Below are 13,044 nucleotides of genomic sequence, written 5' to 3'. Positions count from 1 at the left end.
CCAGGACCCCCCTCTTCCCCGCCACGAGCAGCCCCCACTGCAGGGGAAGCTGGTACCCGGGGATCGCCGGCAGCGATGGAGACAGCCCAGGTGCCATCGGCAGCAGCGGCCAGGCTGTAGGTGCACTCGCCGGAGAAGTGGAAGTGCGTCCCGTCGAAGCTGCGGTAGCGGGATCCGGCCCAGGTGAGGCAGCCGGCCCAGGGCCCGCGGTGCCGGGCGGCCGCTCCCCGCAGGGACGCAGCAGGTGACGGCCGTGGGGACACCTCTCCTGCAGTGGAGAGGTGATGTCACTCAGCGTGTGCCCCGCAGAACCACCCAGGGCCTCCCCGCAGCCCCCCGAGGAGCCCCAGACCCACTGGCGAGGGGCAGGTGGGTGCAGGCGAGGCAGGACGCGGTGGAGCCGTTCCTCCAGCTGTGGCCCCAGGGGTGCTGGCAGCACTCAGCCAGGCTTATGGCGGAGAGGTTGCGGCTGCCGGCGGTGTCCTGGCACTGCCATGTGCTGTAGCAGAGCCCCAATGAGCCTTCGCCTGCAGCAGAGGAATGTGAATCATCTCTGCTGGAGAGCATCGGCTGCCCCACCGGCTCAGTGCCCGGCGGCAGGGGCGGCAGTGCCACCGCGCCCCCGTGCCTGCCCCTACCTTCCGTGCAGTGGGGCCCGCTCCAGCCGCGGCAGCAGGCGCGCACCGTGTGGTTCCACACCACCGGCTGCATCTCCGGGGGCCTGCGGGGCGGGGGAGCCCCGGCATCAGATCGGGGGCGGAGGGGTGCGCAGCACAGTGCGGGGTGCCCCCTGCCCTGGCGTCACCCCCTCCCATGCACCGCGCATCCCCCTGACACTCACTTGTAGATGTAGCAGAGGGGGGTGTCAGAGCCGGCATCGTGGTGGGGCTCGCCACGGTCCCCGCCGTAGGCCTGGTGCATGCGGTCCCGGTCGATCCGCCAGCCTGCCAGGCTGTAGTGGTAGAGGCTGGCACAGGGCACCGCATCCTCGCGCCGCGGCGTCACCTCCTCCTCCGCTGTCACCTGCACCGTCCGCTCGCACCACCGCCTGTCACGGCATCCTGTCACCCGCGGCATCAACACCCCCCAAGCACGCGTCCCTCAGCGTCTTCGCACCGTGTCCCATCCCAGGTGCTGGCATGGTGATGCCACACAGGACTCACCCGGTGGCCGCTTCCACCACGGCCGTCCAGAGCAGCAGGGACGCCAGGACCCTGCCTGGCACCCACGGCATCCCGGCCACGCCACACGGTCCACTGGCCACACCAAACTGGGACAGCCACCTTGGCAGAGGATGATCTGTGTCACCGGCAGAGCAGTCCCACAGCTCTGGGGGCGTCCCTGCGATCGGGGAGTCCCCGCAGCACCTCCGGTGCTGCGGGGACTCCCCGATCACAGGGACGCCAGACACGCACCAGCATCATGATGGCAATGATGGGGACAGGGGGACACAGGCATGGACTGTCCCCAGACCCCGTGGCAAGCCCCCAGGAAAGGGGTCGCCTCAATACGGAGCTTGCACCCAACGCTGGCACCTCTTACCTAGCACGGCTGCTCCCCCAGCCCCCTTCTCACCCCAAAGAACTGCAGGTTTTATGGGGTGGGACTGGGCACCCAGGGCCATCTGTGGGGCTGGTGATTGGGCGCAGCTGGCAGCTGGGGTGGGGGGAGCTGCTGTGGGTCCCCCGCACTGTCCCGTCTCCAGGGCAAAGCCCTCAGGACTGTGCTGTGGGGGAGGACCCAGGGTCCCCCAGGCAGCTCTGCCCAGCAGGGCCACATCCTGCATCCGGCACATCTTGGGATTAGGGATTAGTGCTCTGCCCCCCTGGCCCCCCCGGCACACATGGACCAGGATATGGCCCAGCTGTGCCCCCCCCCAACATGGATGTGCCGTGACCTCCACATCCTGGCCCCACTCATCCCCCCAAGGAATGCCCGGGGGGGCCCTGGGCCCCTGGTCCTCCAATTGATACATCAACAGCAACAGCTGCCATTTATTGCTTTTTGCGGGGCCCGTACCCCCCGTTCTCACGCCCAGAGCACAGTTCCTGGTGACTGAACCCCAGTGCAAGAGCTGGGCTGTGATGTCGACCCCAGCGCTGCAGATGGTAAAACAACGGCTGCGGCTTTGCTGTGTGTTGGGTTATAGGTACAAGTGCCCAGATGCCACCAGGACTGGAATTCCCTCTCAAGTTCTGCTGCATTTTCCCAGATTCTCTTCAGAATTGCAGTGGGGAAGGTGCCACCTTCTCCTCTTCCAATGGTGCCACAAGGAGCTTGTACCTGTGGCTGAGCCTGAATACAACTGAGGGCAGGAGAGACAGGAATTGGGGCTGCACCTGATGCCTTCACAGTTAGCTGGTGTCCTGTCATTAATGCTTCCCACTGGGGAAACAGATCACATCAGAGCCATTGGTGACTTCCCAGTGCCCAGAGCGGGGATTGCCACGGACGTTCTCATTTGTGTACATTACTTGTCGCTGAGCTGATTTTATTTGCTAAAACTCCAGCATCCATGCTGTTTAATACCCGCAGTCCCATTCCTAAGACACCAGTCACCCCTCAATTGTTTTGGGTGAGGGTCTGTCTACCCATCCAACCGTGCTGCACAGGACATACTTAGGAATGGGGAGCAGGTCGGTGCCATTGTAGAGATATTAATTTGCATCAATAGATCTACTCGTTTAAGAGAAAATGGTGCAGCTGTTGGGGTAGCCGTGGTGGTGGGAATCAGGGAAATGTTAAATTGCAGCTGCCCGGCATAGGATATTCGGCACCACACACGCTCCTCAGCTGTGGGTGCAGGATGTGCTATAGTTCCCAAACTGATTAGCACAAATACAGGTAGTGAGGGTCTCCACCCCGTGCACCAGGCTTGCTGGCGCGTGGACTGAATTTGGTTCATTCCGGCAATGATCGCCCCTGCGAGAGGGATCGGCGAGGCTTTGATGATGAACCCGGTCTGCGGGGAGGTGTGCCAGTGTCATTCCTGGTGACAGAACTGGAAAGGGAAAACAGCCCAAGTGCTGGTGGGGTTTTCCAGACTAGTTCTCCCTTAGTGGCTCAACTCTTTTAACTGCTTGGTCTAAAGACAAAAATCCCTTTTTCCACTCAGAATACCTCTGTTCTATCACTTTAAAAAGTTGACGTAAACATTAAAGGCTTTCTTGGCCCGCTTGGCCCAGTCTGGGCTAGACGGCAATCAGTTCCCTGTCCTGCAAATCCCCAGTTGGCTACCATGGGGTCGGGGGGGTGCACTGGTCCCAGTGATGGGTGTGTTGCTAATTTCTATCTCAGGGTTTTGACCGGCTCTTCATGGTCTGGATTCCATTTCACGCTTTTCCTTTTTGTAACAGTGAGCACAGCAGATGAGCAATGACAGAAAATTCTGGTCCATTTCCGCCAGTATCCTAAGTTTCCCATCAGCTCTTATAACTCTTCCCTAGACTAGAGCACTTGCAGCTGTTCGATTTTCCTTAAAGTGTCTGGAGGAACCGCTGTACCCACCACGACCCCCCGGGTACCCAAACCCATCCCTTCTCCACTTGCTCCCTGACGTTTTTCAGGCGGAACTTGAACTTGTGCTTCCCGCACAGAGCCCGTCCCACCGCTCCGCCCCGAGCAAGCGGCGGAACTACAGCTCCCGAGCTGCACCGGCCGCGGGGCCGCCCCCGCGGTGCCCGCGGCCCGCCCGGGCTGGCGGCGCGTCCCGGCTCAGGGAGCGGCGGCGGGCCCGGGCACGGGGGTGGGCGCTGCCCCGGTGCTCGGCCCTGCCCGGCCTGTCCCTGTGTGGCCACGGGCCCCCCGTGCCAACGCGGACACGCTGCTCCGGGTCCTACCGGCTCGGGCCCTGCCGATCGGGTCCCACCGGGACGGGTGGTCAGACCCCGGGACAGCCCTGCGCGTCTCCCTGCTGCTCTGGTTAGGTACCGGAGGCTGATTTGGGTAGTCAGGAGATGACACAAATCCTCTCGTTATTGCTGCTTCTCTCCTCGGCCCTGAGCCGGCCGGCTGCGGGGGCGACGCTCGCCGGGTCGGTGCTTTCCCCCGGAGCTGGGAAGGCTCTGGCTGGAGGGAACGCGGGGGCTGGCAGGGGAGGGAGCTTGTGGGGAGGGGAGGACAAGCTAACAATCCTGCCCTGCCGGGCTAATGCCAACGTTGTGCTTGGCAGGGCCCGTCTGTCCCCGCTGCTTGGCCGGAGCGGCTGCTCGGGGGCCAGGCATCTCCTGCGCAATCCGGAGCATCGCAGCCGCATCTTCCCGCATCCACATTTGTGCCTCCGTGCCCGCGGCGAGAGCCAGCGCCGCGCCGGGCTGCGGGCTGCTCCGGCAAGGTGGGGGTCAGGCAGAGCCGGCGCCCGCCCCGGCGCTGGCGATCAACCCGTCTGCAGGCCCTGCTCTGCCCTGGCTGAGGTTGTGCAGAGCTGCAGCCGTGGCAGCCCCCGCGCTGCCCATGCGCCCGCTGAGCCGGGGGCGCTTGTGGCTGCAGATGGCGGTGACGTTCGAGGACGTGGCCCTCTACTTCTCCCCCGCGGAGTGGGCAGAGCTGGCGGGCTGGCAGCGGCGGCTCTACCGGGAGGTGATGCTGGAGAACTACGAGATGGTCGCCTCGCTGGGTGAGGACTCTCTCTGGCGCTGCTGGGCTGGGCTGGAGCCGGAATTCAGCTCTTTAGCTGAGCCGGAGCCCTTGGAAGGGCAAATCCAGCTGTTGCCGTTGCTGCCCGAGCGCTGGCGTAGCGGCTGTGATGGCAGGTTTGACCCTGCCGGGCAGCGTCCTGGAGAGCGGTCCTGGGGGAGGAGAGGGGAGGGGATGGGATGGGATATAAGGGGACAGGATAGGACAGGGTGTTTCAGGGGCAGTGCGGGCGAGGGGGCTTCTCTGTGTGCCCCGCACAGGCTGGGCCGCCGTCAAGCCCGAGATCATCTGCAAGCTGGAGCGAGAAGAGACGCCGTGCGTGCCAGACCCCCCCGGGGTGCGGCGGGGGCACCAGAGCCCTGGGCCAGGTGGGTATTTGGGGCTGCGGTGGGGGTGGGGGGTTCCAGCAGCACCGTCCCCTTGGCCCCAGGTGCTCGGTGCTGCCCGGGGAGGTCTGTCTGCCGTCCCACGGTGCAGGGAGCTGCTGCCCCGCCAGCTGTGTCCTGCAGCCAGGAAGGGTGGGGGGCTGGCGGGTGCCTGTGCCATTCCCCATGGGGAGGGTCCCACGTGCCTGTCCCGGCCCCAGCCCTGACCCGGCCTTTGCTCCTCAGCAGCCGCTGACCCTGGGACACAGATGGAGGCTGATGGGATCCCTGAGGGGCTGCCGGCACCCACCGCCCTGCTCCTGGGGGTGCCCAAGCCGGGCGGGATGCAGTACAGAGGCTCAGCCCACAGCCCATTGGGCCAGATCCAGGGGTTCCTATTTGGCCACCCCCGCCTCCACCCCCTCCTGACACCTCTGCCGCTGGAGAAGAGCCCCTTCCCGTGCCCCGAGTGCGACAAGAGCTTCAAGCACCAGGCGTCACTGGCTGTTCATATGCGGAGCCACAGGGGCGAGCGGCCCTTCACCTGCACCGACTGCGGCAAGAGCTTTGTCCACAAGCATCACCTGCTGAGCCACCAGCGCCTGCACACCGGGGAGAAGCCCTTTGCCTGTGACCACTGTGGCCACCGCTTCAGGGAGAAGAACCACCTGGTCAAGCACCAGCACAGCCACACCGGGGAGAAGCCCTTCACCTGTGCCGACTGCGGCAAGAGCTTCAACCGCAAGGGCACCCTCATTACCCACCAGCGCATCCACACCGGGGAGCGCCCCTTCTCCTGCCCATACTGCAGCAAGAGCTTTAGCCAGAAGGGTGACCTGATCAATCACCAGCGCAGCCACACGGGTGAGAAGCCCTTCACCTGTGCTGAGTGTGGCAAGAGCTTCAGCCAGAAGGGCAACCTGATCACCCACCAGCGCATCCACACCGGGGAGCGTCCCTTCCACTGCCCTGAATGTGGCAAAAGCTTCAGCCACACCGGTGACCTGACCAAGCACCAGCGCAGCCACACTGGGGAGAAACCCTTTGCCTGCCCCGAGTGTGGCAAGAGCTTCAGCCAGAAGGGCAACCTGATCGCCCACCTGCGCATCCACACTGGGGAGCGTCCCTTTACCTGCCCTGAGTGCGGCAAGAGCTTCAGGGACAAGATGACCCTCACGGTCCACCAGCGGGTCCACACGGGGGAGAAGCCCTACAAGTGTGGGGAGTGCGGCAAGACCTGCAGCCGGTTACAGAACCTGAAGAGCCACCAGCGGGTGCACCGGGGCGCATCGGCACTGCCAGAGGGTGACCAGCAGGAGGGGAGGAGTCCATCCCGGGCGGGGGGTCGGGCAGAGGCCAAGCCCTTCCAGTGCAGCGGCTGCGAGAAGCAGTTTCAGGCCGAGGGGCTCATGCTGGGTCACCAGTGCCCCCACGGCACCCCCAGCCTGCGGCCGCCTCCGCAGCCCAGCGCCCCCTGAAACTGCCCCTGAGGGGATGGGGGTGGCTGGGGGGTGTCCTGGTTTTGGCTGGCACAAGGTTATATTTTTTCCTTCTTTAGAGCCGTATTTTGGATTTAGAATGAAAATAATGTGGGTAAACCACGGATGGTTTAGTTGTTGCTGAGCAGTGAAGGACTTTTCAGCCTCTGAGGCCCTGCCAGCTGGGAGGGGGCACAGCCAGGAGAGCTGCCCCAAAGGGCCAGAGGCACATTCCATGCCATATGGCGTCATGCTCAGTACAGACACTGGGGGACCTGTCCCGGGGGAGCTGCGGCTCAGGGATGGGCTGGGCTTCGGTCAGCGGGGGTGAGCAGTTGTGTTGTGCGTCACTTGGATATTATTCTATCATCATTATTATAATTATTCTCTTCCTCATCTATACTATTAAACTGTCTTTATCTCAATCCACAAGTTTTACTCTCTTTTTTTTTCCAATTTTCTCCCTGATCCAACTGAGACAGGAGTAGGTGAGCGAGTGGCCCTGTGGTGTTCAGCTGCTGCCAGGTTAAACCACAACAGTCCTTTTTGGTGCCCAACATGAGGCACAAAGTGTTGAGATTACCACAGATATCTGGGCAAGTACCTGGGACAGTGGGCACCTCCAGTGCTCTGGAACTTCACCCTGAACAAGAGCAGAATCCTGACAAACTAGGCAAATACTTAGGAGAAGTTTGCTGTCACCCTGGCAATTCCAGTGACACAGATCACTGCAACGTGCTGGGGCCTGGCCCGTGTCCACCGAGCTCCATTCAACACTATTCAGTGTCCTCAAGGCGAAGAGAAGGTCTCTGGATCTGATGACAGCACAACAGGTGCTGCGGCTGCTCCATTCCCCAAATAGACACTGAACCAGGAACCAGCTGGTGCCGGAATCAGTCACCCCTATGGACAAGAAGAAATATTGGAAGTGAAAATCACCTCATTTAGTAAGGGATGATACAAAAGCAGGGCCATCGTGAGAAGAGGAAGAGGAGACAGTAACCACTCGATCCCCATCCCTGAGGGAGCTGCGAGACGTGCGAAGCGGTTTCAGCCGTCGTCCAGGCGAGCACATTGTCAGCTGGCTGCTCCGGTGCTGGGAGAACAGGGCCAGCAGCTGCAGTGGGAGGGTGGGGAAGCCAAGCAGCTGGGATCCCTTTCCAGGGAAGGGGCATCGCCAAAGCGATGGGGGGAAAAGGGGCACAAGGCCTCAGGCGCTGGAGGCGACTCCTGTCGGCTGGGATGGAAAGCTGTCCCTGAAGGAAGATGTTCTGCGTCACCCAGGCACGTGGAACCCCGTGGAGAGAGGTGTCCAGCACCTGAGGGAATCGGCCGTGCTGGAGGTGATTTGTGGTGACCTGGACAGCGAGCAGTTATCACACACCCAGATGAAGCCATTGATGTGGATGAGTGGAGTGCACCTCATTCAAAAGAGAGAGGTAGCAACATGTTTTATTGAGGTAAAATAATAATTTGACAGACTTCAGTGAATTTGATGGAATTTAACAAAGGTAACAGTGGTGTGACAAGGTTCAACAAGTTCACCTGCAAAGTTCACCTTATTAATTACTGCATAGAAGAAATAGATACAGTAGAATTGAGTTAGCCTCGAGTCAGAATGTTTCACACAGAGACCAGAGATGCAAAGAGTATGGTAGACCTTCCTGTTGAGTCATGAGTTTCGGAATGGACCTCCTTCCTTTCTAAACTCCTTATGGAGCCTAAGTGCAGTGAGGTCCCATCTCAGTCCCCGACTTGATCCACAGTTTCTTGAACAATTATATGGACTGGTAATGTTTCCTTAGTACCAACTCAGCCTGCAATCAGTCACCAAGGCAAAATCAACGTTACCATACCACAAGGTTATGCATGATACCAGTCACTTGCCAAAGATCTGCTGTTGATAAAAGGTCTCTCTGCCTCGAGGAGCATCCTTGAGGTATCCCAGCCCAAGGGGAGGTCAGGGCCAGGGCCAGGCAGGCACACTGCCGAGCACGGAATGCTCAGAGAACCCTCACTCAGGCTCTTGTATTTATGGAATAAAGTGCTTGTCCCATAGTCAAACCATATGCAGTGGGACAGGTCTGCATGAGACTCCTTGTGCCCACAACTGCCTTTATTCTTTGATCAACAGGTCTTGGAAAAGCCACTTGCTATTCATACATCTCTCATGTGATCGGAGTTCCAAGTTCGTGTGTCAGTGCTCACGGTGTCACTCTGCTCCTTTGTGGGTGACCTGCAGGAGCCCATGGCCCGGCCGCGGCTCAGGCCTTGGCCTCCTTTGGAGCCGGTACCAAACCACCCCGCTGTGGTCAAGGGCTTGAGTGCGCCCGTCCCACCCCACCCCTGACTACGGTCAATCCGCCTGATGGACACACAGAGCGGTGGGACGGTTCCCTCCTGCCACTCTGTCATAAAGATGGGGCCTGTTCCAGATCAGTGGGAAGTGCCCAGTTATTTGATAGACTGTTTAGCTTAAGCATCATATTTAATGTTATTTATAGACCATTTCGCATACAGAATCAGTTGACTATATGTTTTCCATGCTGGATTGATGTAATTTGTTTCAGTTTTTGCTAAATTTTGATATATGTAAATGTAATAAGGTCAAAACTAACAAAACTACCATTAGATGTTGCATCGAATTCAAAATTCCAGTTGCTGTTGGTGACTGTCCAAAAAGACTTTCCCACCAGTGACGTCCTCCATCTTTCTTCACTCTCTCTAGGACAGCACAACATTGTCATTAATAAATCAGGGCAGGAGTTCACTTACCTGCCAAAACCTGTGTTCCCTCCATCCAGAGCAACCACAGCTACTGGGGAAAGCACCGACCCACAGAGCGCTGCCCCACAGCCAGCCAGCTCGGGGCCAAGGGGAGGAGTAGCAATGAAAAGAGGATTTGTGGCAGTGGAATAAACTCTACAACTCCAGAAGAATTATAAAACAGGTATGTTTATTCTGGTGCCAGGGTGCAAGGGAATTGCTTCCCAAAGCTTGCACGCCGTTTTGCCCAAAGCTTGCTGGTTTATGCCAGTTAGTTCATACATATTCATGCTATTTATTAGAATGGGCGGTAATATTACAATTAGTTCCCTGAAATCATTTTAATATCCCCACCCCTTGTCACGCATGCACACTGCTTCCTGGCGGTCATCTATTGGGGTCTTCGGGCTGAAGTAAGTAGTCTTCCTCTTGGTGAACTTTCATAAACCCTTGCTCTTTGGCCTGAAAACAGTTTGACACGTGACACCTTGTTATGCTTTTTTTATGAGCCTCCGAACAGCGGCCCAAGAGCGGCTCGTTCCAGCCGCTCGCTGGGATTTACCGACCAGCGCGAACCGGCCCCGGGATCGCCCCGCCCCGCCCCGCCCCGCCCCCGCCGCCATTCGCGCGCGACGCCCCGGAGCGATCGACCCGCGAGCGGCGGCTCCGCGGGGCCCGTGGGGGCGGCGGGGCCCGGCGGCCGGAGCGAGCTCGGCGGGGGCGGGCGCCGGTGAGCGGGGCCGGGGGGTTTGCAGCCGCTCGCGGCGGCCTCGGGCTGTCCCGCTGGGGCTCCGCTTGGGCTGGGGCCCCGCAGCGGCCGCCGCCGGGGGAGCGGGGGCTTTGTCTGCCCCGAGCGGCCCCAGCGCGGCCGGCGCCGCCGCTTCCCGGCCTCTGCCGCCGGCTGCTGTGCACGAAGCGCTGCGGGGCTCGGGCAGGAGCTGCCCCACATGCTCGGTGCTGGCGAGCGCTGCCTCGGCCCCGAGCCGGCCGGCTGCGGGGGCGACGCTCGCCGGGTCGGTGCTTTCCCCCGGAGCTGGGAAGGCTCTGGCTGGAGGGAACGCGGGGGCTGGCAGGGGAGGGAGCTTGTGGGGAGGGGAGGACAAGCTAACAATCCTGCCCTGCCGGGCTAATGCCAACGTTGTGCTTGGCAGGGCCCGTCTGTCCCCGCTGCTTGGCCGGAGCGGCTGCTCGGGGGCCAGGCATCTCCTGCGCAATCCGGAGCATCCCAGCCGCATCTTCCCGCATCCACATTTGTGCCTCCGTGCCCGCGGCGAGAGCCAGCGCCGCGCCGGGCTGCAGGCTGCTCCGGCAAGGTGGGGGTCAGGCAGAGCCGGCGCCCGCCCCGGCGCTGGCGATCAACCCGTCTGCAGGCCCTGCTCTGCCCTGGCTGAGGTTGTGCAGAGCTGCAGCCGTGGCAGCCCCCGCGCTGCCCATGCGCCCGCTGAGCCGGGGGCGCTTGTGGCTGCAGATGGCGGTGACGTTCGAGGACGTGGCCCTCTACTTCTCCCCCGCGGAGTGGGCAGAGCTGGCGGGCTGGCAGCGGCGGCTCTACCGGGAGGTGATGCTGGAGAACTACGAGATGGTCGCCTCGCTGGGTGAGGACTCTCTCTGGCGCTGCTGGGCTGGGCTGGAGCCGGAATTCAGCTCTTTAGCTGAGCCGGAGCCCTTGGAAGGGCAAATCCAGCTGTTGCCGTTGCTGCCCGAGCGCTGGCGTAGCAGCTGTGATGGCAGGTTTGACCCTGCCGGGCAGCGTCCTGGAGAGCGGTCCTGGGGGAGGAGAGGGGAGGGGATGGGATGGGATATAATGGGACAGGATAGGACAGGGTGTTTCAGGGGCAGTGCGGGCGAGGGGGCTTCTCTGTGTGCCCCGCACAGGCTGGGCCGCCGTCAAGCCCGAGATCATCTGCAAGCTGGAGCGAGAAGAGACGCCGTGCGTGCCAGACCCCCCCGGGGTGCGGCGGGGGCACCAGAGCCCTGGGCCAGGTGGGTATTTGGGGCTGCGGTGGGGGCGGGGGGTTCCAGCAGCACCGTCCCCTTGGCCCCAGGTGCTCGGTGCGCGGTGCTGCCCGGTGAGGTCTGTCTGCCGTCCCACGGTGCAGGGAGCTGCTGCCCCGCCAGCTGTGTCCTGCAGCCAGGAAGGGTGGGGGGCTGGCGGGTGCCTGTGCCATTCCCCATGGGGAGGGTCCCACGTGCCTGTCCCCAGCAGTGACTCTCCTCTCTCCTCCCCAGCAGCTGATGATGTCCAGGCACAGAGTCAGGCTACATCTGTCCGTGAGGGGCTGTTGGCACCCACCGCCCTGCTCCCAGGGATGCCCAAGTTGGCTGGGAGGCGCCGGGGGCACCCATCCCACAGCCAGCCAGGCGGGAGCCAGGGGAAACAATTTCAGAAGCACCATCCTACATGTCCCTTGTGCAAAAAGACGTTCCTGTGCCAGGCGGCGCTGACTGTCCATATGCGGGTCCACACGCGCGAGCGGCCCTTCAGCTGCGCCGATTGCGGCAAGAGCTTTGTCCACAAGGTGACCCTCAGAAAGCATCAGAGCATGCACACGGGCGAGAAGCCCTTCGCCTGTGACCAGTGCGGCCGCTGCTTTAGGGAGAAGAGCTACCTGACCAGCCACAAGCTCATCCACACCAAGGAGTGTCGTTTCAGCTGCGCCCAGTGCGGCAAGCGCTTCCGTCAGAAGTACATGGTGGTGCGGCACCAGCGTGCGCACAGGACCGAGAAGCCCTTCGCCTGCCCCGACTGCGGCCAGCGCTTCAGGGAGAGGTGCGGGCTGGCCAGCCACCGGCGCTGCCACACCGAGGAGCGCCCCTTCGCCTGCGCCCACTGCGGCAAGGCCTTCCGATTCAGGCAGGGCCTCGTCGCTCACCGGCGCGTCCACACCGGGGAGCGCCCGTTTGCCTGCGCCCGCTGCCCCAAGAGCTTCACCGAGAAGGGCGCCCTCATCACCCACCAGCGCATCCACACCGGGGAGCGCCCCTTCGCCTGCGCCCGCTGCCCCAAGGCCTTTGTTGGCAGAGTGGCCTTGACTGTCCACCAGCGGGTCCACTCCAGCGAGAAGCCCTTCACCTGCACCGAGTGCGGCAGGAGCTTTAACCACAAGCACAACTTCGTTGACCATCAGAAGATGCACCGTGGCGAGCGCCCCTTTACCTGTGCCGAGTGCGGCAAGGACTTCTGCGCCAAGACGGCCTTCATCCGCCATCAGAAGATACACAGTGGCCTTCGACCCTTCAGCTGTTCGACGTGTGGCAAGAGCTTCATCCGCAACTGGGACCTGGAGCGGCACCAGCTCTGCCACAACGGCAAGCGGCCCTTTGCCTGCGCCGACTGCAGAAGCACCTTCAAACACGAGAGCTCCTTCATCAAGCACCGGCAGCTCCACACCGGTAGCGTCCCTTCGCCTGCCCGGCGTGCAACGAGAGCTTCAACCGCAAGGGTGCTGGCATCGAGCACCGGCACATCCACACCGGGGAGCGCCCCTTCGCCTGCACCCGATGCCGAAACAGCATCGGGATCAACGTGTCCCGCACCGTCCACCACGGGTCCACACCAGAGAGAAGGCCCACGAGTGTGGGGAGTGCGGCAAGACCTACAGCCAGGAGCAGCACCTGAAGAAACACCAGCAGGTGCACCAGGGCCCATCGGCGCTGCCAGAGGGTGACCGGCAGGAGAGGGGGCGTCCGTCCCGGGCGGGGGGTCGGGCAGAGGCCAAGCCCTTCCAGTGCAGCGGCTGCGAGAAGCAGTTTCAGGCCGAGGGGCTCATGCTGGGTCACCAGTGCCCCCACGGCACCCC

The 13,044-nt window shown here is 61.9% G+C and overlaps 1 protein-coding gene across 1 annotated transcript in view; it reads left to right on the top strand.

Annotated features, from left to right (window-relative positions):
* The window catches only part of LOC135986331 (uncharacterized), an 84,515-nt gene that overhangs the window by 69,570 nt on the left and 1,901 nt on the right, over nucleotides 1-13,044 (top strand). Inside the window, 7 exon segments of the mRNA XM_065630308.1 lie at nucleotides 121-137; nucleotides 5,452-6,476; nucleotides 9,754-9,974; nucleotides 10,396-10,557; nucleotides 10,713-10,839; nucleotides 11,120-11,227; nucleotides 11,474-12,877. Of these exon segments, the coding sequence (XP_065486380.1) occupies nucleotides 121-137; nucleotides 5,452-6,476; nucleotides 9,754-9,974; nucleotides 10,396-10,557; nucleotides 10,713-10,839; nucleotides 11,120-11,227; nucleotides 11,474-12,877 (3,064 nt within the window).

The sequence above is a fragment of the Caloenas nicobarica genome, chromosome 2, assembly GCF_036013445.1.
Source record: "Caloenas nicobarica isolate bCalNic1 chromosome 2, bCalNic1.hap1, whole genome shotgun sequence".
NCBI lineage: Eukaryota > Metazoa > Chordata > Aves > Columbiformes > Columbidae > Caloenas > Caloenas nicobarica.
This window is presented reverse-complemented; position numbering and strand designations above follow the sequence as displayed.